General features: G+C 33.1%; 1 protein-coding gene across 1 annotated transcript in view; it reads left to right on the forward strand.

The window, feature by feature from the left end:
- CEP350 (centrosomal protein 350) overlaps positions 1 to 23,205 on the forward strand; it is a 165,457-nt gene that overhangs the window by 100,302 nt on the left and 41,950 nt on the right. Inside the window, exons 26-28 of the mRNA XM_063103904.1 lie at positions 4,995 to 5,141; positions 8,102 to 8,259; positions 16,054 to 16,253. Coding sequence (XP_062959974.1) covers positions 4,995 to 5,141; positions 8,102 to 8,259; positions 16,054 to 16,253 — 505 coding nt within the window. The remainder of the gene's footprint in view (positions 1 to 4,994; positions 5,142 to 8,101; positions 8,260 to 16,053; positions 16,254 to 23,205) is intronic.

Genomic DNA, 23,205 nt, shown 5'->3' on the forward strand with positions numbered 1-23,205 from the left:
ATGGTAAGTGCTCAATAAATGTTAGTTGCTATTATTTGAATTCCAGCTTTGTCACTTACAACTGTGTAACCATGGTCAGGTTTAAGTAACTCTCTGAGACTTAATTTCCTCATCTGTAGGAGTGGGATTATACTTCATATGGTGGTTGTGAGGATTAAATGAGGTAACATATGTAAAGTGTGTTTCACGGTGCCTGGTAAGTATACAATAGACTCTAGTTTTTTTTTCCCTTATTGAACTGTTGTCAGGTACTACCTACTGTGTTAGATGACTTATGAACTTAATTATTTGAGTTATATATTGAATTATTGCTTAGTTTTTTTTTTAAAAATAAACTCAGCCCAGGAAACATCACTGATAATACGATTTTGACAAAATTCTGAACTCTATTTTTTAAAAAAGTTATCTTTTTAATCCAAAAAAGTTGGTTTTAAAATAAAAGTTTTCTTAGTTAAAATAAGTAAATAACTTTCTACACTGTTACAATAGCTTTCTGTTTGTGAAATAGAACAAAAACTAGATTTATAAATATTTTCTTCCATTTTGCAGGGTTTCCTTTCACTTTTCTATAGTATCCTTTGAAGCGCATTAAAATTTCAATATATCTAGTATTTTATAGCATGCCTGCTGATAACAAATTTTCTCAGTTTTTGTTAGTTTGAAAATGTATTTGTTTCATTTTCATTTTTGAAGGATATTTTTAATAGGTATAGAATTATTTTCTTTCAGCACTTGTAAAGATATCATTTTCCGTTGTTTACTGCTTTCCATTGTTCTTGAGGAGAGGTCAGTTGTCTTAGTGTTGTTCTTTTGAAGGCTTCTTTTAAAATTTTTTAAAAGTTGTCTTTGAATTTTCAGTAGTTTTGCTATGATGTGCCTCAGTGCAGCTTCCTTTGTATTCATCCTGTGTAGGGTTTGCTGAGCTTGTTTAATCTGTTTGTTGTTGTATTTCATCATTTTTCCCAAAATTGCCTCTTCATGTGTTTCCTTCTGTCCCATCTTTTCTCCTTTCCTTCAGGGACTTCAATGAGAGATATTAGACCTTTTGACCACTTACCACATCTCTCTTCTGCCCTGTTTTATTTTTATTTCATTAAACAAACAAAAAAAAGGAATGTTTTTATTGATCTGTCTTTTAATTCATTAGTATATCTTCTCCTTTGCTTAATGTACTGTTACATTGATCCAGTGAGTTCTTAATTTGATATTTTTTTTAGTTCTAGAATACCCATTTTGTTCTTTTTTAAATGTTTTAATTCTTTGTTGAAATTTTTTACCTTTTCATTTAGTTTTCTGTCTTGTCTTTTATACTTTTGAACACATAACATATAGTCATTTTAACTTCCTTGTCTGTGGCTCCAATATTTGGCTATCTCTGGGTCTACTGCTATTGTTTGTTTTTATTTTTATTATTACATGGTCCTTTTTCTTTGCATGCCAAATGTTTTTTTTTTTATTGAATACTGGACACCATGTATAACTAACTGCAAAGGTTCCAGCTGATGTTCTTTTCCACTGGAGGGGATTTATCCTTCGTTCTGCTATGTAGTTAGAGTCATCAGCTGTTCACCTAAATCCTTTCAAGGATTGAACTGGGTTAGGTTTGGGTTGCAGACTTGGTAAGCCTCAGTCTGCTTCTTGCTTGCATTGTTCCTGGGTTGTGGCTCTCCAGAGATTTTACTTGAAACCCTGGTAAACCTTTCTTACTCAGCAGAAGAGACTGTGGAGATTTTTGTTTGGCTCCTTAGCCTTCTGTCTGGGCTGCTTTAAGACTTGGCAGATGCTTTGAGAAGGAAAATGTGAGTTTGAGACCTTTTAAGTCTCTAGTTTTGTCACTCCAGTAGTTGATGTGACCACTTTGAGAGAAGTTGACTATACCCAGTTAAGTTGAGGACATAAGTAATATATGACTCAGCAGTTTTGCCTTGGTATATATTCTAGAGAAGATTTCATACTTGTGCAAGGGAAGATGGAAACAACTTAATTTCTTCAGTAGGAGAATAGATGAAACAAAATATGTTCCTACAAGAAAGTATACTCCTACAGGAAATGAATGCATTAGATATCAGCACTGTCCAATAGAGGTTTCTGAAATGATAGTAATATTCTATATCTGTGCTATGTAATACAGTAGCTACTAAGATCTAATGCTGCACTGTCAAACATGTAGCTAGTGGCTATCATATTTGACAGTGGAGCATTAGTTCTTCATTTATCAAAAACAATAATGTTGATTTTTTTAAAAATGTTGATTTTTATAGAAAAGCAAGATGCAAAGGATATGTACAGTCATACCATTCATATAAAAATTTTAAAGTAACTAATTAGTAGTATGTGTCCTGTGGAGTCACTCATGCATCAAAAGTACAAAATCACACGTAGGAATGAATATTTTGGGGGAAGAAACAAAGGAAGAAGAGATTGGGGTGGAGTTTGGTTTCGTTTGTAATGATTTATTTTTGGAACAAATTTGAAACAAATATGGGAAACTTAAATATGTTTAATCCCAGTGGTGGGTGTTTTGATGACTCATTTTTCTGCTTGTAATACTTCCAAATTTTTTAAAGTAAATGTGCAAAAAATAGTTTTTGATTCAACTAGCTACTCCTGGAAAGTTGCCTTATAGAAATAAAACTACTTGCGTGTGAAAATGTATCTAAGACATTTATTATTGTTGTCTTATTAAGAATTATTCTGACTGGTAGTGAGATGGCTATAAGCAGTTTGTCACAACTGTACCCCAAAAAGAGAACATATTGCCCTATGTACACTGATCACCATTTTAAAGTGATCAGTTTGCTTCTACAACCATATGACTTATTCTTAAGAGAGAAGCAAACCTTTTTTCCCTAGAATTCCCTAGAAAAAGTCTCTTCTAGGTTGTATAAATTGGACGAATTTATATGTTAATTGGTTCAGAAACTCAGTCCTAGGCCAGTGGAAGTTACAAAATGTACTTTGCGGAACTCTGGGGATCCCTGAGTCCCTTTCATGGATCGGGAAGGTCAAAACTATTTTCATAATGATACTGGCATATAATTTGCCCTTTTCACTATGTTAACATTTGCAATAAATTGTGGGAAAACATTGCTGACTAGAACTGCTGGTGCCTTAGTACAATCAGTGGTACCAAACTGTGTTGGGAGTCATATTCTTTACTGCCACATACTTGGAATTAAAAAAGTAAGTTTTTTTTAAGAATGTCCTGATTACGTAGTAAAAATTATTGATTGTATTGTCTTGTTCTTTGAGTACATATCTTTTTCATACTCTGTGTGACAGAAATAAGCCCACAAGCAGGCACTTTTGCTGGATACCAGAATACAGTGATTGACTCAAGGAAAAGTATTTATGCAATTCTTGGAATTGCAAGCTGAACTAGCCACTTTGTTTTCATGGAATACCATTTTTACTTGAAAGTATCATTCACAGGCAAACTATACTCATTCCATTTTGGGTATTTGACAGATTTTTCTCAAAGGTGAACAAAGTGTGCCTGTCAGTTCAACAAAAACAATTGACAGTATTTGTTTCCAATGATAAAATTAAAATTTTAGAGCAAAAGTCAGAATTTTGAAAAATTTTCACCTCCCACCCCATACTAAACAATTTTTCTTTTAAGATTAATGGTGATAATAATGAATGTGATTTTGGGTATTGTGTAATGAAATGTGTCAACATTTAGAAAATCTGCATAACTCCATGAATCAACATTTTTCAAATGACTGATGCATGATGCCAGACAATAGAGATTTGCAAAAATCTAAATACCACTCTTTTCACTAATTATTATTATTATTTTTTGAAAATATAGTTACTTTCTTTAAAATGCATATAAGGTCATTGTATACTCACAAGAGAATGAGAATAGAAAAGAGCAAATAATGTCTTAGTATTATAAAAATAGTTTGATCTTGGGAGTCCCCTGAAAGGGTCTCGGGGACCCCAGTGACTCATAGACCACTCTTTGAGAACTGCTGCTCCAGAGAAATTCATACATGTGCCCAAGGTGGTAAAGAATATAAGGTTCTTCACTGCAGCATTATTTGTAGTAGTAAAAAATAGACAACAACCTTAAAATCCAACCATATGGTTAACAGATAAAGAATGTGCTGGAAGGTTATGTACCAAACTCCTGACAGTGGTTACCTCTGAGGAGATGGGGTACAGGATTGCAGACTAGTTTTATCTGTAATATTTTATTTCCTTATAAATTAAAGACTCAGAGAAAATATGACCAAATATGAACAATTGTTAATTTGGGCTTTTAGAAATGTGGGTATTTATTATGAACTTTACTGTGTTTTCAGATAGTTTCAAAAAAATGTCTCAAACATAATTAAAATAATAATAAGTAACAAACTTTTAATGTGTTTATTATGCTTAATTGGCATAAAGACAGATTTAAGCAAATTTATGAAAAAAAGGACTGTTAAACTTTTACAGTTATTAACAGTGAAGTGTATCATCTTTTGCCCACTTAACTAGCTACTTAAGACATAATAATGTCCTATGTGGAGAGAGATTAATGCGATGTAATCTTAAATGTTTCTGGTGGTATTGTTAAGTGGGGATAATCCTTTTTTGAAAGCAATTTTTAGAACTGTTTTAAGGGCCATAAAATGATTCATTATCTTTGACTTGTTTATCCTATTTACAGGCATCTCTCCTAAAAAACTAGTTCAAAGTATGAAACAATTCAAGGCATTAAAGCTTCATTTTGGATAGTGAAAAATTATAAGGTTATCAGTCTGTTATAATTATTTAAATAAATGGATCATGTTAAATTATTTTAGAGTGATGGAATTATGTATGACTTTTTTTTCTCCTTTACTACTTTAAAATTTTACAGTGTTATTACTTTTATCTTGAAATACTATATGTATTTATTTTTAATACATGCGATGATTGGATTTTCTTTTTTACTTTTTTCTTTTTACTTTGGACTTGTCTCCTCCAAATCTCAATCCCTCTCCTAACTCTTTCAACCTTAGGCAGAAATAAAACGTCTTCAAGAAGCCAATAAGGCAGCTCGGAAGGAAAGACAACTTATTCTTAAACAGCAGGAGGAGATAGAAAGGATCCGACAGACCACCATAAAACTGCAGGAGAGGTTGAAGTCTGCAGGGGAAAATAAATTGGTAAATTACATGAAATTATTATTAGTTTGTTTTCTGTCTCATGTTAACTTGCTAATACCTAACCCTGCCTCATGTTCTCTTATGATGGTTATGTTCATTCAAACAGTATGATACAGTACTGAACTATGATAAAGTTCTGTGTATGTGCCTTTATGTGTAATGAGAATTTTAAATTTTTTCCCGTGGAATATTCAAGTTTTGAAAGGGAAACATGATTCTCATATTAGTTTTAAATGTTTTCTACTTATAAACTAAATTGCAACAGAGATCTTTTCTCTTAGCAAACCAGATATATTCCTCAGAATTCATAGAAGAGACTCTTTTGCTCTTTATATGATACTTATTTCAACTCTCCAATTTTAATATGATGATGCAAGATTCGAAGGACATATTCAGACAAAAACAAAATTTGGACCTATTCTAAGGTACTGTAAAATGTCAGTGTAGTGTTGGAAAACCCAGACTGTATAGCAGTATAATTTTTAAAAATCCCTAATATTTTCTGCTTTTATTTTTAAAGTACACTTTAAATTTTGAAACAATCAAACTTATAGGAAAATTTTAAACACAGTACATAGAATTCTGGTTCCTGAGTTATTTGAGAATAAGTTGCCAACAAGTTAATGCTAATACATTACTATCATTTAATCTACAGATTCTGAATTTCTCCAGTTGTCACGATAATGTCTTTATTGCAAAAGCAAGTTCATAATTACATATTGCATTGAGTTTTCATGTCTCTTTAGTCTCCTTCAGCCTGGAGAGGTTTCTTGACTCTCATGACCATGATACATTAGATGATTACATGCCAATTATTTTATAGAATGTTTCTCAACTTGGGTTTGTCTGATGCTTCCACATGATAAGATTCTGGTTTTGCATCTTTGGCAGGAGTATCAGGGAAGTGATGCTGTGTTCGTCTCATTGCATTAGATCAGGTGTACATGATTTTGATTGATCCCATTACCGATGATGTTGACTTGATCAGTGATTAAGGTGGTATCTCCCAGACTTACTGTAAAGTTACCCTCTTTCCCTTTGTAATTAATAAGTTCTTTGATAAGTCTTTTGAGACTACATAAGTATCCTGTTCTTCATCGAACTTAAATTTATTCTCTTACATATATCAGTATTAACTCATGGATTCCTGTTTTACTCAGAGTTACAAAATGTTATTATCCTTACTTATTTGATGCTCACTATGTCTCAAATTGGGCCAGTAAGAGTCCCTTCACACAGGTTTCTGTATCCTTTTGATATGTCCCGTTAATCTTCAGCACTATCAAGCTTTCTGGAACAATAAGATGTTTGGGGGTCATTTTGTACTTTCCCTTCTTCCGAGCCTTAGAATCAGCTGTTTCTCCAAGGAGGAAAATTATTTTGAAACCAAAATCTGGTAATAGGCTTGCTCATTGTTGTTCAGGTTTTGCTCCTCCTAAGCAAAAAATGTAGGGAATATATAAGTATATGTAGATGTAGATAAACACATACATTTTACATGTATGTTTATATATATATATATATATATATACACATATATATATGTGTGTGTGTGTGTGTGTATATATATATATATATATATATAAAATCATGAGTTTATACTGATACCTCCATTTCCAGTCCATCACCACAAGGTTCATTCTAGTTTTCTGTTTGATTACTCCCTTCTCTGACAGATAACTGGTAAACATTTTCCTTGATATAGTTAATGATTTGATCATTCCCCCTATGTAACCTATCTCCCATAACCACTACCACCTTCTTACCATGTGCATATTCTCACTCCACTTGGGTTCTGATTCACCATGGTGGGCTATTCCTCATTCCCTCACCCCTTCTCTATACCTTCCTTACCCTCTTTGGACTCTGACACCTGTGCCAGGAAGTTCTCTGTGATAATGCCACCTCACTGTGTTTGGGCTTGTGACTTCATGTGTTGGACCACTTCCACGTGGACATCCTCACTGCCCCACTTGTGCTCTGCCTGACACATAGGATTCCCTCTTGCATCAGATGCCCTCTGCAACCCACTCAGATTCTGACATCCCACACTTGGCCTGCTGTCTCCCTTCACCCCCACATGGACTCCTGCCTTGTTCTGCTCCGTCTAATGACTTTAAGACTGAATTGTTCAGGAAGAGGAAAGGAGAAGGGCTCTGTTTTGTTTGTATTTTTCACAAAATGAAAACAGTCACTACTGTCCAACCTATCTTCCTGAAAATTTGTGAGAATAAATGACTATTTGTGGGGAAGACATACTAATCATTTAAAGTTTTACCTTTTGCTCATCAGAAATAATATATTGATTAAACCAGTAGTTCCTAAATGTTTTCATTATAAACTTTTTTAATTTGTGAAAATATTGTTTTTCATAAGGAATATTTAAAGAAAAAAAACCATCCCCCAATATGATTAAAATAAGTTATATGTCTTCTGTTCAGTCTTTGCGTCCATGCATGTATGTTTAATATGGTTATAGTGTCCAATTTTCTATTTCCTTTTTTTTTTTTTTTTTTGGATTTTTTTGTTAGCTGGCTCTTATGGAGATTGGAACCCTTGACCTTGGTGTTAGAACACCATGCTCTCACCAGCTGAGCTAACTGGCCAGCTGTTTTATATTTCTTTTGAGTGGTTCAACTTTAAAAAATCAGAGAGGGCATTTAGATGCTAATTACTATGGCAGAAGTTTTTTGGATTTCTTATGTCTTTTAAAAAAAATTATTACATGTTGTGTGTCTCTGTTTCTGTCTCTCTGTATGTATACTTATGATGGTAAAAATATACATAACATAAAATTTACTATTTTAACCATTTTTAAGTGTGTAATATATTTTTGTCCCTTAAGTAGTATCTTAATTTCAACTACTACTATAAACATTGTTCTGAGGATAAAATTAATTTTGAATTGACAGTGCTTAAGATCACTTCAAGATTAAAGTTTTGCTCCTTTTTGTTTGCAGGACTCTCACAGTGATGATGATACAAAGGATAATAAGGGAACTGGTCCTGGTCCAGCTGACTTGGAGACACGCAGTCCTTCTCCCATTTCCATCTCCAGCAGTGAAACTAGCAGCATTATGCAGAAACTGAAGAAAATGAGAAGCCGCATGGATGAAAAGTAATTAATTTTTATAAATATCTTCTGTTTAGTTACATTAAAAGTAGTAGAAACAAATAATATTTTTAATATACATTACATTAGATTGAGACAAGAAAATATGGATTCAGTAGCAGTTTAGCAGAATTATTAGATCAACCTAGAAGTCAATTGACAGCGGATCTTAATTATAAAACAATTTTTCTCATTTTAATATAGACAGGTTTCTTATGAAAAAAAATAAAAAAGTATTTGAACTTGTATCCATGACAATACTTTCTTCTATCTTTTTTTAAAAGAAGGGACATGTCTGCCAACTTGGGGGGAGCAACTAATAGTGTATCCTGACATGTCTTCCTGAGGCTCTCTGGCAGCTCACAGGCTTATACAAATAGAAGAGTGAAATTTTAACCTTTTGAGTAGGTAGAGTTACTCAGTTGAAACCATAAAGTCTGAAAGTATCCTGGGATATTGAATGATTTGGCAGTCTAACCTTCTAAAACATTTCTGAGAATTATTTTTTAAAGACCCTTTTAAAGAAAGCTACTTCTACTTAGATGTAGCTCAGTTGTACATCAGCTGTGGCCATATAAAATGACATTTATGTGAAAGTTAACTCTTTTGGGTATACATTTAGTTAAACACGATTGTAAATTAGCTGCCTGTGGACTCTATCTTTGCCTCTGTAACCTCTACCCCATATCTAGCTTCCTTGAAACCCATTAAATATGAAAAAGAGACCCATTAGAAATTTTTGTTGACTGCCATTTTAAGTTAACAGTTTGAATCACAGATTAAACTTAAGTTGTATCTTGATATCCCTTGGCAGTGTACCACACATCACTGAGTTTAATAACACTCTATATATGACACCAACCAATGATTTAATTAGTTTTGGAGCAGTCAAGCAGCTGTAAATAAAACCCTTGCTTCCTATAGGTGCAGTTATACATACATTGACACTTCATTGCAAGAAAGTCACTTCATAATTTAAAAATATCTAAATTGATTGTGAAAATAAGTTATTATGAAAAATAAATGCAAAATTTTAAAATTAAAAATATAAGGGGTGAAACCAAATATTTATACATATGTGAATATTCCTTTTGGATGATTTCCATGGGATAGATTAATTAAGGCTTCTTCAAATAGGAATCTACTGAAATTTAGACAAAAGATGCTTTCTTCCTTTCCTGATCAAATTTTCCACTAGCCTATATAGGCATGCTCTGTTGCTGCAAGGATCTTTGAATTCAAAATTAGAATAATCTCTTATAAATTTTCATCACTGATTTGACATTTTATATCTGTCGCCAAATGTCTTTGAATGGTAAATGTTGAGGGGAAGACAGTTTCAGGGAAGAGAGTTTCATTAATCCCTTGGTCTTTCATTTCAATAAGATCTTCATTGCCAGCCTTTATGAATGATGTTCTAGTAATTTAAGCACATTTGTAGAAGAAACTGCTAATTCTAATCTATAATGTCAGTCAGTTTCTGTGGTGCTTACTTCAGGTTTGGTTAAAGCTGTAAAAATCTTAAATAACAAAATTCAAGGTTAGATTTATTAACTTTGTCCCAAGTTTTGCTAATTATTTTTATAGACTCCAAAATATTAATCACCTAGAATCTTTGTATTATTGCTCTGCCTTCTCTTGTCAACTGCTTCAGTAGACTTTTAAGAAGTTTGTCAAGGAGAACAGGCCTTGAAGCTTTCAGTGACTTCTTGATTTGTTGTTTCAAGGAATGCAATTGTGTTTGTAGTAGAAATTGGGGGTAAGGGCAGTGGCAGCAAAGAAATGTTTTGGTGATGGTGCTGAAATTTGAGGATGAGCTAGAATATTTTTCAAAATTAGTGATGCATTAAAAAGGAAGATTATTGTTATGCACTGTATTTTGATCTCTGAAACAAAGTAATATCAACACTAGCTTTTAAATACATTTCTATCACCAAAGCTTTAGAATTAGATCTCCTTCAATGATGTTGGAGCATCAGCTCAATAAATAAAGATTAGTTTTGTAGTCATTTACTACACAGTAGGCACCTAACAACAAAATCATTGGAAACTTTGCTACTTTGTGACCAGGCATTATTATTTGTGACCAGGCATATATTTGCAAAGTCAGTCAGTCCTATTTTATTAATATAAGATACCTGTCAAAGAGTAGTCAACCTTCTCAATAAGTTTAGCTAACTTTTGGGGGAACTTTTTCATTTTATGTCATTGTTTATCATTAACCCTCTAAACTCTGATTTTATGGCAGATATTTTTCTGCAGTGATCATATCATTCTTGGCAACAGTGAAAGATTTCCTTCTTTAATGTTTCACTGAGACGACAATGCCTTTGTTAAAATTTTTATTTGTTATATATGGCTTTTCTTGGCCTCTTTATTGAGTTGACAGTTTATAAATAACTTCCATTTCTCAGGATAGTGAAAAGCAAAAAACAAATTCAAAATGTGAAAGACATGATTAGTAATGGAAACATATTTGCCAAAGACATGCAGTAGATCTAAACCACAGACCAAATAGCCCTCAGTCTTTTAGATTTTATTGGTAAATGAAATCTGAGTTTTGTTTTTATACAATGTAAATGGTTGCCTATAATTATGAAACAGATACTCATGAAAAAAATACCATGCATGGACTCTTTCTGTTGTTTTGCCAATTCCACTTTAGGAGAATTGTGTACTGAACAAATGAAACAATGGAAGAATGGTGTTATCTTTATCTTTAAGTGTTGCATTACTTAAAATAGGACACTATTTTTTCTTTCACTTGTTAACAGTAGCTTGTTCTTCCATATTATTTGTTAATTATACACTTACATCCTCAGCAATATTGTATTGAGTAATGTGTGAATGGGCTAGGTTCTGAGGGATACAAAGACAAATAAAACGTAAGCCCTGCCCTCGAAGAGCTCATAGTCTGGGTGGGAAAAGAATGAGTGGCGGGTTCATTTAGAGAAGTAGATATAAACCACTTCTTAACCAAGGAAGTTCAAAAGAGAAAGAGAAATTTTTTACTGACAGGGAGTATATCAAGGAAATTTTCAGTAAGCAGGTAAATATTTTATGACATTGGTCTGTCTAAAAGTATTATGGTATTGAAATCTTCACTGTTAATCTGTAGAGTTTTAAGGATTTTCAAGGGAAAACTTTTGATATTCTATTAAAGAAGACATCTCAATTAGAATTATTTTAAATAGCTTAATACATATCATCACCTTAAATTAAATATAATTTTGTTAGGAAATGTTCTAGAGTAGCTGAATAAATCCTGATAGTCTGATATTGTGTTTTTATTTTCTACAGTTCCTACCTCAGGAATAATGTATTGTGTATTTTGTTTATTTAAGTAACGCAAATTATTGGACAATTTTAAGTAATGGAATAGATTTTGGCATAGGGAAAAAAAACCTAAAATGCTTTTTCTTTTAGGTCAGTACTATCAATATCTTCGTTTTATCCCCGTTTGAATATTATTAAAGATGTTTACGGACTTGATAGAATTAATTCATTTGAAAATTTGAAGCATTGTGTTCCATTTTTACCATAACAATATAGAATTAAATAATTATAATCGGAAAGTAATTCTAAAATGATTTAAGATATTAAGTTTTTGTTTGTTTTGTTTAGTATCTTTCAGAATCAAAGGATTTTAGACCTAGAAGTTTCATTTCAAATTTATTTTGTTTTTTCAAATTATAGTATGATTTTATAATCTGTTCAAACACCGTCCACTATTATTTTAGCTTATTGGGGGAAAAAAAGTTCCCATTTATGTCACATGTTCTAGCAGTGTATCGAGGTATTAAAAAAAGTGGGAGGTATTTGAGTGGAGAAAGAATCATAAAATGTTAGCACTAGAATAGCTCTTAGGAAAGTCATCTGGTATAGTTCTTTGTTTTACTTAGAGAAATAGAGGCCTATAGCTATTGAGTAACTTGCTTCAAGTCCCACACACAGCAGAATAGCAGAGCTAGAACTAGAGCCCTGCTCTCTGGACTTCATCCAGTTTAACTTAAAGTTGAATTAAGTTAGCATAGGTGCTTTCAACTTCATAGTTTTTTTTGAAAACTGCATTGATGACTGCAGAAACCAATCCTTCTAAAGAGTACTTGTTGGACCTGGAAAAGAGCTAGATGGCTTATTACTGGAGTTGAACAGCTACATAGCACAAGTTTAGAGTGTGAAAATGTGACTATAAAAGCAAATTAATTATTCATAAATTCCTTAAATTCAATCAGCATAGGAATATAATGATTCCCCTACTAGATTAATTCTATTATATATCTAATCTTAGTCCAGTGTTCTGTTACCATCAGAGGCCTTGTTGGGGATATGCCTTGACATCAACCATAAAAGATATTATAGGTTGATTGTCCCTTATCCAAAAGTCTTGTAACCAGAAGTGTTTTCTATTTCAGATTTTTTCAAAGTTTGGATTCTTTCAGATTTGGAATATTTGCAGAATTTATACCAGTTGAGCATCCTTAATTCAAAAATCTGAAATCCATTATGCTCTCATGAGCATTTCCTTTGGGTGTCATATCAGCACTAAAAGAGTTTCAGATTTTGGAGCATGTCAGATTTCAGGTTATTGGATTGGAGATGCTCAACCTGTATGATAGCATTTTCTATTAGTAGGCATTTATGTCTCCATTATTCACAAATTTTGTTTATTTCTTTCCTGTGCAGCATCTCGAAGGATTGTTAACTCTAGTGTGAAGTACTGCTCTTTTATCTCAACTTTGTTCAGCTTTTAAAGGGCACTTTTTAGTACTAAAATGTATTTATATTAAATAAGGAACATATGTTCTGAGAAGAAATTCTAACTTTAATAGATTAAGTAAAGTTTTTCTTACATTATTTCCTAAACTATTTTATTTTCATTTTCTATTAGCCATTTGCTTTGTTCCCTGTTTCTAAAGTAGAGCTTTTGAATATGCTTAATGTTTATAAATGAAAAATAAATGTCAGTTCTTGTTCTAATAGAGGGAATTATTGTTTTCCATATTGGCCTGGACAAAAAATTTAAATTGTATATTTTTCAATTGATTTCACATTTCAATATTTTTTTTCTTTTTGTACTAGGTCATGTCTACATTTAGCAGTTATACACTTAAGAGGGTGGGTGATATTCGAATGTTATTAGTAGGTTTTTTCAAATAATAATCTTTTGCCAAGTACATTTGTTTTTGCATAATATTTTGAGAATTGGCATCAAAATAAGTTTATTGTACATTCATAAAGAATGGCAAGGAAGATTGCAGCGTCTTACTGAAATTTGGCAAAAATATTTTTCCTTGAACTTCAGTGCAGAAAATCAGGGCAATCCATATATGTGAGAGAGAAATAGAGAGAGAGTATGTGTGTGTGTGTGTGTGTTTAAGTGTGTAAGTAAATGAAAGGGAGATGAAATACTAAGTTATATGTGGAGAAACAGACATTAAAATAGTCTGTTATCTAAAGATACTTGTAGGCAAGATAATATATACTTTTTAAAATCCAAATGAGTGGCTGGATTTATACCTAGATTTTCTCACTTCTGTGACATACTGAGATTAGTCCTTGCCCTTCCAAGGCAAAAAGTGTTGCCTTGATCTACAAGTTATTGTTGTATGCATGTGAACAGGAGCATGCTCTGTCAAAGAGAACTAACCTTTCCAAACTATTGCTAGCCTTATTTATCCCCTCATATATATGTGTGTATATACGTATATAATGATCTATTTACTATTACAAAGAAGAAAAATTTGTGGGGTTTTTTTCCTACTTTTATAACTTTAACGTGGAATTTTCTTCTTATCTTTAACCTTATGATTGAGCCGTCCACAGCATATTTTTTTAACTGACAATATTTGCTGGAAATAGCTCACTTTATTCTTAATTATGCATCCTGATATTTTATGGAATGGGTATTGTATTTTAATATTATTATTTAAATGAGCCTTTTTTTAGATATAAAGCAAGTTATCTCTAGTAGGTTCTGTTAGCAGTAAGTTTTATATTGTAGAGGTGAACAAGGTATTTTTCTGTAAATTGATTTACTAAGTTATATTATTATTTTCAAGCTAGATCATGATGGTAAGGTTAAGTAAGGCATATATAGTGCTTTTTTAATTTAATTTCCAGCTTAAAATACATGACAAGGTACAGATATAAAAATCACTTGCTCAGGATTATATGTGTACATAGAGTTGCCGATATAGTAGATTCATGGCCATGATTGTTGTATTCTTTGTTAAAGCTTATTTGAAAACTTATTTAGCCCCACACTATGCCTCTCATTACTTTACTCATAAACAAATTTAACTGAAAATGTAGATGATTGTTAAGCAACATTTGAGATGAAAGGCATGTTTATTCAGAAATCATTGGTAAGATCTATAAAAGTACATGTTTCTTTATGTCACACAGAGTATAACACTTGCTTTAACTGAGTAGCTTATAATGTTATGCAGGAAGCATACTGAAAGTTCTTCACTCAGCTCTTATGCTTTCCCTTTCTCATTCTTTCTGCCTCTTGATCTCTTGGTTTTAAAATCTTCCTCCTTATTTTGTAGACACTGCTCTCCTGTTCACTACTTCTTCTCTGTCTTTACGTCTCATCACTGGGCCTCTCTCAGTGTCTGTTTTCCCAACCTTCATCCCAAATTCCAGCTGTATATCTACAACCAGTTGGTCAGGTAACTTTGCACCTTTTTCAGTGCACTCTTTGATAGAGCATGCTCTGTTCTTTTTGTTTGTTTTGTTTGCTTTCTCTCTCTCTCTCTCTCTTTTTTTTTTTTTAACAGCCTGGAGGCTTCTTATCAAATGTTCCATAGATTTTACCCTTTTGTTTTCACATTAATTTGACATGATGATTGTTCAAGAAGTGGACTGACAGTTTTTCTTGTGCTCTTTATTAAGTGTTTGTTGGATGGGTGAATGCATTTTTGTTGGTTAGCTACCACTATAGATCTGACACCAGTACTATGAGCAGCCCACTTTCTATTTAGCTGTTGCATCTACATTTGAAGAGAGTTTATTAGTTGTTCTAAACTAATCAAATAATTTTTCCTAATCAGTAATTTCTTCTAATCCTTTGGGCCTAAAATATAATTGGCTACTTAAATTCAGAGATCAGGTTAAATTGAGAAATTTGAGGCATTTATGCCTCCTTTTACTCAACTAAATAGTTAATGTTTCTATGCATGAGAGATCTGACTGTGGTGCTCATTGTTCTCTCCAGGAAAAAAAAAAAAAAAGATTTGTCACCTGACATTGCATCTCTTAGATAATGGGAGCCAAACTCACTAGACCTGAAGCAAAGCCATACAGAATTTGAAAATAAAAGTAAAAAGGGATGTGAACATGTTTTTTGTTTGCTTGCTTGTTTGGGGGCTTTGGGATTTGGTTTTTGTCATTGTTTTTGTCTTTGTTGTTTTGGGTTTTGTGTGTTTTCCGTTCTGAGCCTTCAGAATAAATTCCTCACATCTCCTGCTATGAAAAAGAATCACCTGTGAAAAATGAATATGTAAGTTGAGTGTTAACATTATCAGTCATGGTTGTCCAGATACTCTGAAGATTCTTTTTCCTGAATTTACCACTGTTTTTTTTTATTTGCTAATCCTACAAACCATTATAAGTAAAATGTAAATTCTCTCATTTTATGAATAAGTTGACTTGATTTCAAAGCTTCTATGAGAGGAATAGTGTGAATGTTCTGTTTTTGCACAGCTTGTTGATAAGGGAATGAGTGATAGAGCTCTCAAAGTGATTTCTGCCTTTAAGTTTGTTCTCTCACTGTTCTTCATGGTGTGACTATAGGTTTCTGACAAAGAGAGAGCAAAAACTCATGCAACGGCGACAACATGCAGAGGAACTCCTAGAGTGGAAGCGACGTTTAGATGCAGAAGAAGCAGAAATTCGTCAAATGGAAAAACAAGCTTTGGCTGCCTGGGACAAAGAATTAATAAAACCCAAAACTCCTAAGAAAGAACTGGAGGACCAGAAAACAGAACAGAAAGGTAATAAATACTAACTCATTACAGACTACAAACTAAAGCCTAACATAATTGAAAGATTTATTTCATTACTTTTAAAAATGTGAATGATTAAGGGTGAAAAAAGTGATACAGCTACAAATGCTGAAGAAATTAGAAAGGTAAGAAACTATTATGAATAACTTAATGCCAATACAAACTTGAAGACTTAAAAGAAATGGATAAATTAATTTTAAAAATACTACTTACTAAAACTTTCTCAATAAGAAAGAGAGAATCTTTCTGGTTCTTTGACCATTATAGAAATTTTACCCCTGTGGCTAAACAAAGACCTCCTTTGGTTTCACCAATATACTAGACATTCAAGGGAGAAAACCAGTCTTATAATTCTTTACTTTTCCATAGAATAGAAAAAGAGGCATTTCTCAACTCATTTTATGAGGCTAGTATACTACTTTGATATTAAATTCATGAAAGGACGATACCAAAAAGGAAAAGGCCAGTCTTCCCGATCCTAAATAAAATATTAGCACACCAAGTCCAACTATATATACAAATCTAATGCTTCATGATCAAGCGGGGTTTAGCCCACATTAAAAAATTGATAATGTGGTTAATTGTCTTAAACAGATTAAAGGAGAAAAATTGCATGATCATCACAGTGGATTCAGAAAGGCATTTGATAAAATTTTAAAAAGCATTTATGATAAAACAAATAAACCTCAGATCAAAATAGCCATAGAAAGGAACTTTCTTTACCAGATAAAGGATATATATTAACAAAAACAATAAACCAAACCCATAAAAGATGTCATACTTAATGATAAAACATAGAAAGCCTTCCCATTGAATTTAGAAATACGACAAAGATGCTTATTTTCACCTCTTCTATTCAGTATTGTGTGGAGGTCCTAGGTGGTTCATGAAGGCTAGAAAAAGAATTAAAAGCCATAAGGAGTCAGAGGAAGAAGCAAAATCCTCTTTATTTACAGTCAATAAAACTATGCCCATCGAAAATGCATAATTTTCATGTCACTTATTAGAATTAATAAGTGAGTGTAGCAAGGTTGCTGGTTATAAAGTTCACAAACAATACTCAGTTGCATGGTGCACCATTTTTATTTAAATGACTGACTGACAACTACAGTTTCAGACTTGGGTATTTTGAAAACAGTTTTTCAAAAATAATGAAGTGACCCTGACTCTTTGAGGAAAACAGCTGATAGTATTTATCGTTGATGCTTTCAGGTGAAAATGAGGATTTTAGAACTGCTGTTTCCCCACCATGACTTTGACAGCTTCCAATACTTAAAAGACTTTTCTGATATGAGGGGTGGTAGTCTTAATCAGATGGTGTTTTTATATTGTGTAATGAAATATGTCAACATCTGGAAGATCTTCACAACTCAGTGAGCCAGTATTTTGCAAATGACCAATGATAATTGACAAAATCATACATGAGTAAAAGATTCAAAGTACAAGGTAAACCAATGGATTTTAATGTAAAAAGACCATGAGCAGTTCATTGATATGGTTTCAGATTCCACATTACAGCTAACATTTAAGGAACTACCAATTGTCAAGTTTTGGGGTAGAATCAGAAAATATCCACATTTATCCATAAAGATTATTAGAATACTCCTCTCTTTGTAACTACATACCATCCCTGTGAAGCTGGATTTTCTCCATATGTTTTAACCAGAACAACCTATTGCCACAAATTAAAAACAGAAGCAGATATGAAAATCCAGCTTTTGGTAAGCCAGACACTAAAGAGATGTTAAAACGCAAAACAATTCCTCTCCTTTTACAAAATTTTTTTGGAAAAATGCAGTTATTTTAAATTTTTTAAAATGCTATTTATGTTAACATGTAGTAGGTTTATCACTGTTTTTAAAAAATAAATTAACATTAAAAAATTGTTCAGTTTTAATTTCTAGTGCGGTAAATATTGATGCATATAACCATATCTGTAACCACATAAACTAAGGCTCTTTGGGGTCCTCTGTAATTTTTAAGAGTGTAGAGCGGTCCTGGCCAAAAATGTTTGTGTGGGTTTTGACCCATTAGAGGCACATGAAATGGGTTGCAGTCAGCATTCTTTAAAGTTGAAATAGCATAGAAAATATCAAGGATAAATTCTATGGTTATGGTCTGTAAGCCTTTGCTGCCAAGTACTCTCAGATAGATAGAGAAATAGATTTAGATATATACATATAGATATACATGTATACCTGTATATCTGTAGCTAGCTATACTAGGAGATATATTGGACATTGTTCATAGTGGCAATATTTGAAACAGCAAAAAAAAAAAAAAAACCAACAACAACAAAAAACACCCCCATGTCTATCAATAGGAGAATAGATAAATGAACTGTGGTATGTTTATATATCATGCTCAGTGAAAATGAAAAAATTGCAGCTATACAAATTAACTTACAAGAATCACAAAATGGGTCACAGAAGACTTCAAGTGGTTTCATTCCTTTTACAGAAAATTCAAAAGCCTACAAAATTAAGTTAAAGTAAGTTTTATTATCTAGCTATACATGTCAAGTGGTACGTAGAAAATACCAATGACACAGTAATCACAGTTCATTTGTAGTCCTCTTTTCCTCAATAATATTTTTTGTTTATTCATCAGAGGCTTACTCCTGTGTCAGCTTTCTCATTCTCATCCTGTAGCCTCAACACCCTGCTACATACAGAATTCTTCCTCCTAAGGAGAAATTTAAGAGGTCTGGAAAAGAGACTCATTGTTCTGGTGGTGTGGGACTCAGTTTTTTAGGTTTCAGGGTGGTCTGTAATAGAAGAAGAAAACATTTCTGACTTTAGCTGAAAGGTAAATCAAGACTAGCTTTCATTGTATAAGCCTCTGTTTATTAGGAACTGTTGGTCTACTTAACTGTGTAAAGTGTTATTGGGTAAATTTGATAAAGCAAAGGCAATTTCAATGCAATTTTTAATCTCATCACATATAGCTTATGAATAGCTTAACTACTTAATAAGGTAATGTGATATAAACAAAAGACAAAATTCAAGGAAAAAAAACACATTATAATGAAATAAATGACAGTGTACCCATTAAGCACATTGTTGCAATAGCTGAACCTAACTCTAACTAAGTAAAAAGGTAATTTATCAAAGGATATTCAATGGTTCACAAAATTTGGGGGATGGCTGAAGACTAAGCTCCATACTTAGATTCTGGGAATGGTACCTAAAACCACACCACAGAACTGGGCTGAGGAAAAAAACCATTCCAGCTGCTACTCAGCAGAGCCATAAAGAAAACTGATATTGTTAACATTTCCCCACTAATGCCACTTCTGTACCATGGACTCAACCTTGCAGCCACTGAAAAATCCACTGTCAATACCAGGAGACACCTAGAGTAGATTCTGCAGGGGGCCTTCTTCCCCAGGTTACTGACTTCCAAAATGCAGTCTTCTACAGGGAAATCAGAATGGAGACAACTAAATTCAGTGTCCATGTCCTAGCATCAAGGTGGGCTGGGAATTACATTTTCTGGGTTCTAGCTTAGGTGACAAGTTACTCTTGAGGCAAGAAATTTCTCAAAAAGCAGTAGGGGAATAAAAATGTGCTCAGGTTCCAGGAAACATGACAGATGTCCACTATAAGCAGGAGTTTAAGCCATGTACCTTTCTTTTATAGAGTATTATAAAGTATTATTCAGGAAAGAAAAACTCTCAGGTTTTTTTTTTTAAGTCTGCAGATGCAGTGACTTCCATCTTTCCCCACGAAAACGAAAAAGGAGCTACTTTTGTTTCCAGACTTGAAATGTAAAATATAAGTTCTTTCATGGTAGATATTATTAGGTTGTAGATTAAAGAAATAATTTAGTATTTACTATATGCTAGTAGTTGTGCAACAGTATACAATAGGTATGCAATAGTAAGAACTACACATTGAAAAGTCTACTTTCAGTTTGAAGATTATACCTGCTGTACTACTGCTCAGACCCCCACAATGTCAAAATCTATCTGGACTTTGTTAAGCTCAATTTTCCACATATTAAATTTGTTAGAGTCTACCCACATTATCCAGTAGAAATTTCTGTCATATGGAAATGTTTTTAATCTGTGCCATTCGATATAGTAACACTAGCTACGTGTTCTTTTGAGCACCTGAAATTTGTCTAGCACAACTGAAGAACTGAATTTTTAAATTTAATTTTAATTGCTGTTTAAGTAGCCACATGTAGCTAATGGCTACCATATTGGATGGCACATGCAGATTATACATTTTACAGAGTTTTGATTTTTTTCTTATTTTATTCTATGTCATATTATATAAAACATTTAAAATGAAATGCTTAAGATTGGTGATATTATCCATATTTCTTTAAAAGTGTCCCAGTATTGCCAGAATCCTATTAACATATAACTCTGTCTTCAAAAGTCAGGGATACAATGAGGTACCACCTCACATACATTTTTTTTATTATCAAAAAAACAGAAGAAAAATGGTATTGGGAGGATGTGGAGAAATTGAAACCTTTGTGCAGGTAGAAATGTAAAATGATTGAAGCTTCTGTGGAAACAATATGGCAGTTCCCACCAATATTAAAGATGGAATTACCAGGCGATCCAGTAATTCCATTATCTGGGTATATAGTCATTCCTCAGTATCCATGAGGGAGTGGTTGCACGACCCACTTGGGTACCAAAATCCACAGATGTTCAAGTCCCTTATATGAAATGGTCTAATATTTGCCTATAACCTCTGCACATCCTCCCGTATACTATATTTTGTTTTGTTTCATTTTGGTGGCTGAATGGTATGGCGATCCATGCTGTGTACTTTAAATCATCTCTAGATTAGTTATAACACCTAAGAACAATGTAAGTGCTATGTAACTTGTTATACTGTATTTTTAAATTTTGTATTATTTTGTATTATTTATTTACTATTTATATTTTTGATCTGTGGTTGGTTGAATTCGTGGATGTGGAATCCATGGATAAGGAGAGCTGATTATATACCCACAAGAATTGAAATTAGGGTCTCAAAGAGATATTTGTACACCCATGTTTATAGCAGCAGTATTCACAGTAGCCAAAAGGTAAAAGCAACCTAAGTGCTACCAACATGAATGGGTAAGCAGAACATACAATGGAATATTATTCAGCCATAAAAGGAAGGAAATTCTGACATGCATTACAACGTGGATGTAACTTGAAGTCATGCTAAGTGAAATAAGCCAGTTTCAAGAGGACGAATACTGGCCCATGGCTCACTCGGAAGAGTGCAGTGCTGATGACACCAAGGCCATGGGTTCAGATCCTATATAAAGATGGCTGGTTCGCTCACTTGGGAGAGTGTGGTGCTGACAAGAGGACAAATACTATATGATTCCACTTACATGTGGTACCTAGAGTAGTCAGATTCATAGAGACAGAAAGTAGAATGGTGGTTGCCAGGGGTTGCGGGGAGGGAGGGTGGGGAGTTGTTTAATGGTTATAGAGTTTCAGTTTGAGAAGATGGAAAAGTTCTGGAGATAGATGGTGGTGAGGTTGCAAAACAGTGTGAGTGTACTTAATGCCACCAAACATTTAAAAATGGTTAAGATGGCAAATTTATATTAGGCATATTTTACTACAATTTTAAAAAATTAATTTAAAAAAAGTCAGGGAGTATAGGAAAGACATACATGCACCAACCAGACTTGACCACATTAGTTTACCTTTGAGGTGTGGAAATTGGGCAGGTGAAAGTGGTTGGCAATGAATATGTGAAGTAGTCACTTTACATTCTTCTGTGCTTCTTGAAGTTGTTGTTTGTTTTTGTTTGTTTTTTACTACCATTCTTGTACTACTATTAATATTTTTTAAGTAAGGGAAAAGGCAAAAAGTGAAGTCTTCCACAGAGACATCTGGTTGGAGAATCTTTGGTGATTCTCTCTCTGGAGATAGTAGTACAGGTGACTTTAATTTTCTTCTTCACAGTTTTTATGTTTTTTTAATTTTTTAAATGTGTATGTTACTGTCATTAAACAAAAAAAATCTTTGAGTATAAAGCAGAGGTGTAAAGGGTTCTATTTCCTACTAGCTAAAAATTAAAACATTTTTTAGACCATTTTCAATTTTACCCACATTGTCTTCTAATAGATAAATATCCTTGATGGTTTTTAGAATTCTTTCATTCAACCATTCCAGTTATGTTACACATGCACAATGTAAAAATTTGCTTTTAAAATTTCTTAATGCAGTACTTTTAAATGCCATGTCATCTTTGTTTATTAATGTAAAACATTATTTGGGGTATATGTATTTCTTGTGTTAAGTTAAATTTTTTTTAAGATTTCAGGTCCAGAAGGATATTAATTTACAGACCATAAAAATCTTAAGTGATATTTTATTTCTTACAGTTTTGGAGGCTGGGAGGTCCAAAGTTGAAGGGTGTATCTGGTGAGGCCTTCTTCCTAGTGGGAACTCTGTACAGAGGACTCTGTACAAGGGACTCTGTACAGAATCCCCAGGCACTGCAGGGTACCACATGGTGAGGGGGGAGAGACCACGTTTTAAGGTGTTTCTTCCTCTCCTTATAAAGTTGCTAGTGCCACTCCCATGATAACCCATTCATCCATTAACCCATTAATCCATGAATGGACTAATCCATTCATGAGAGCATAGCCTTCATGGTCCAGTCACCTCTTAATGGACCTACCTTTCAAATACCACATTGGGGATTTTGCTCCAACATGAGCTTGGTGGGGGACATTCGAACCATCACAGATAGAAACCTAGGAGTGGAAATGCTAGGTCATAGAATATCTACATGTTTCCATATTTTCCAAGGTGGTTGGACCAGTTCCCATTCCTAAAGGAATATGTGAGAGTCATAATTGCTGTTCATCCTTACAAATTCTTAGATTGTCAGTCACTATCATTGCCAATTATATGTGGTAGATGCCTTCTCTTGGTTGGCATGAGCCAAAATTCTTAATTAAA

The sequence above is a fragment of the Cynocephalus volans genome, chromosome 8 (assembly GCF_027409185.1).
Source record: "Cynocephalus volans isolate mCynVol1 chromosome 8, mCynVol1.pri, whole genome shotgun sequence".
Classification (NCBI taxonomy): domain Eukaryota; kingdom Metazoa; phylum Chordata; class Mammalia; order Dermoptera; family Cynocephalidae; genus Cynocephalus; species Cynocephalus volans.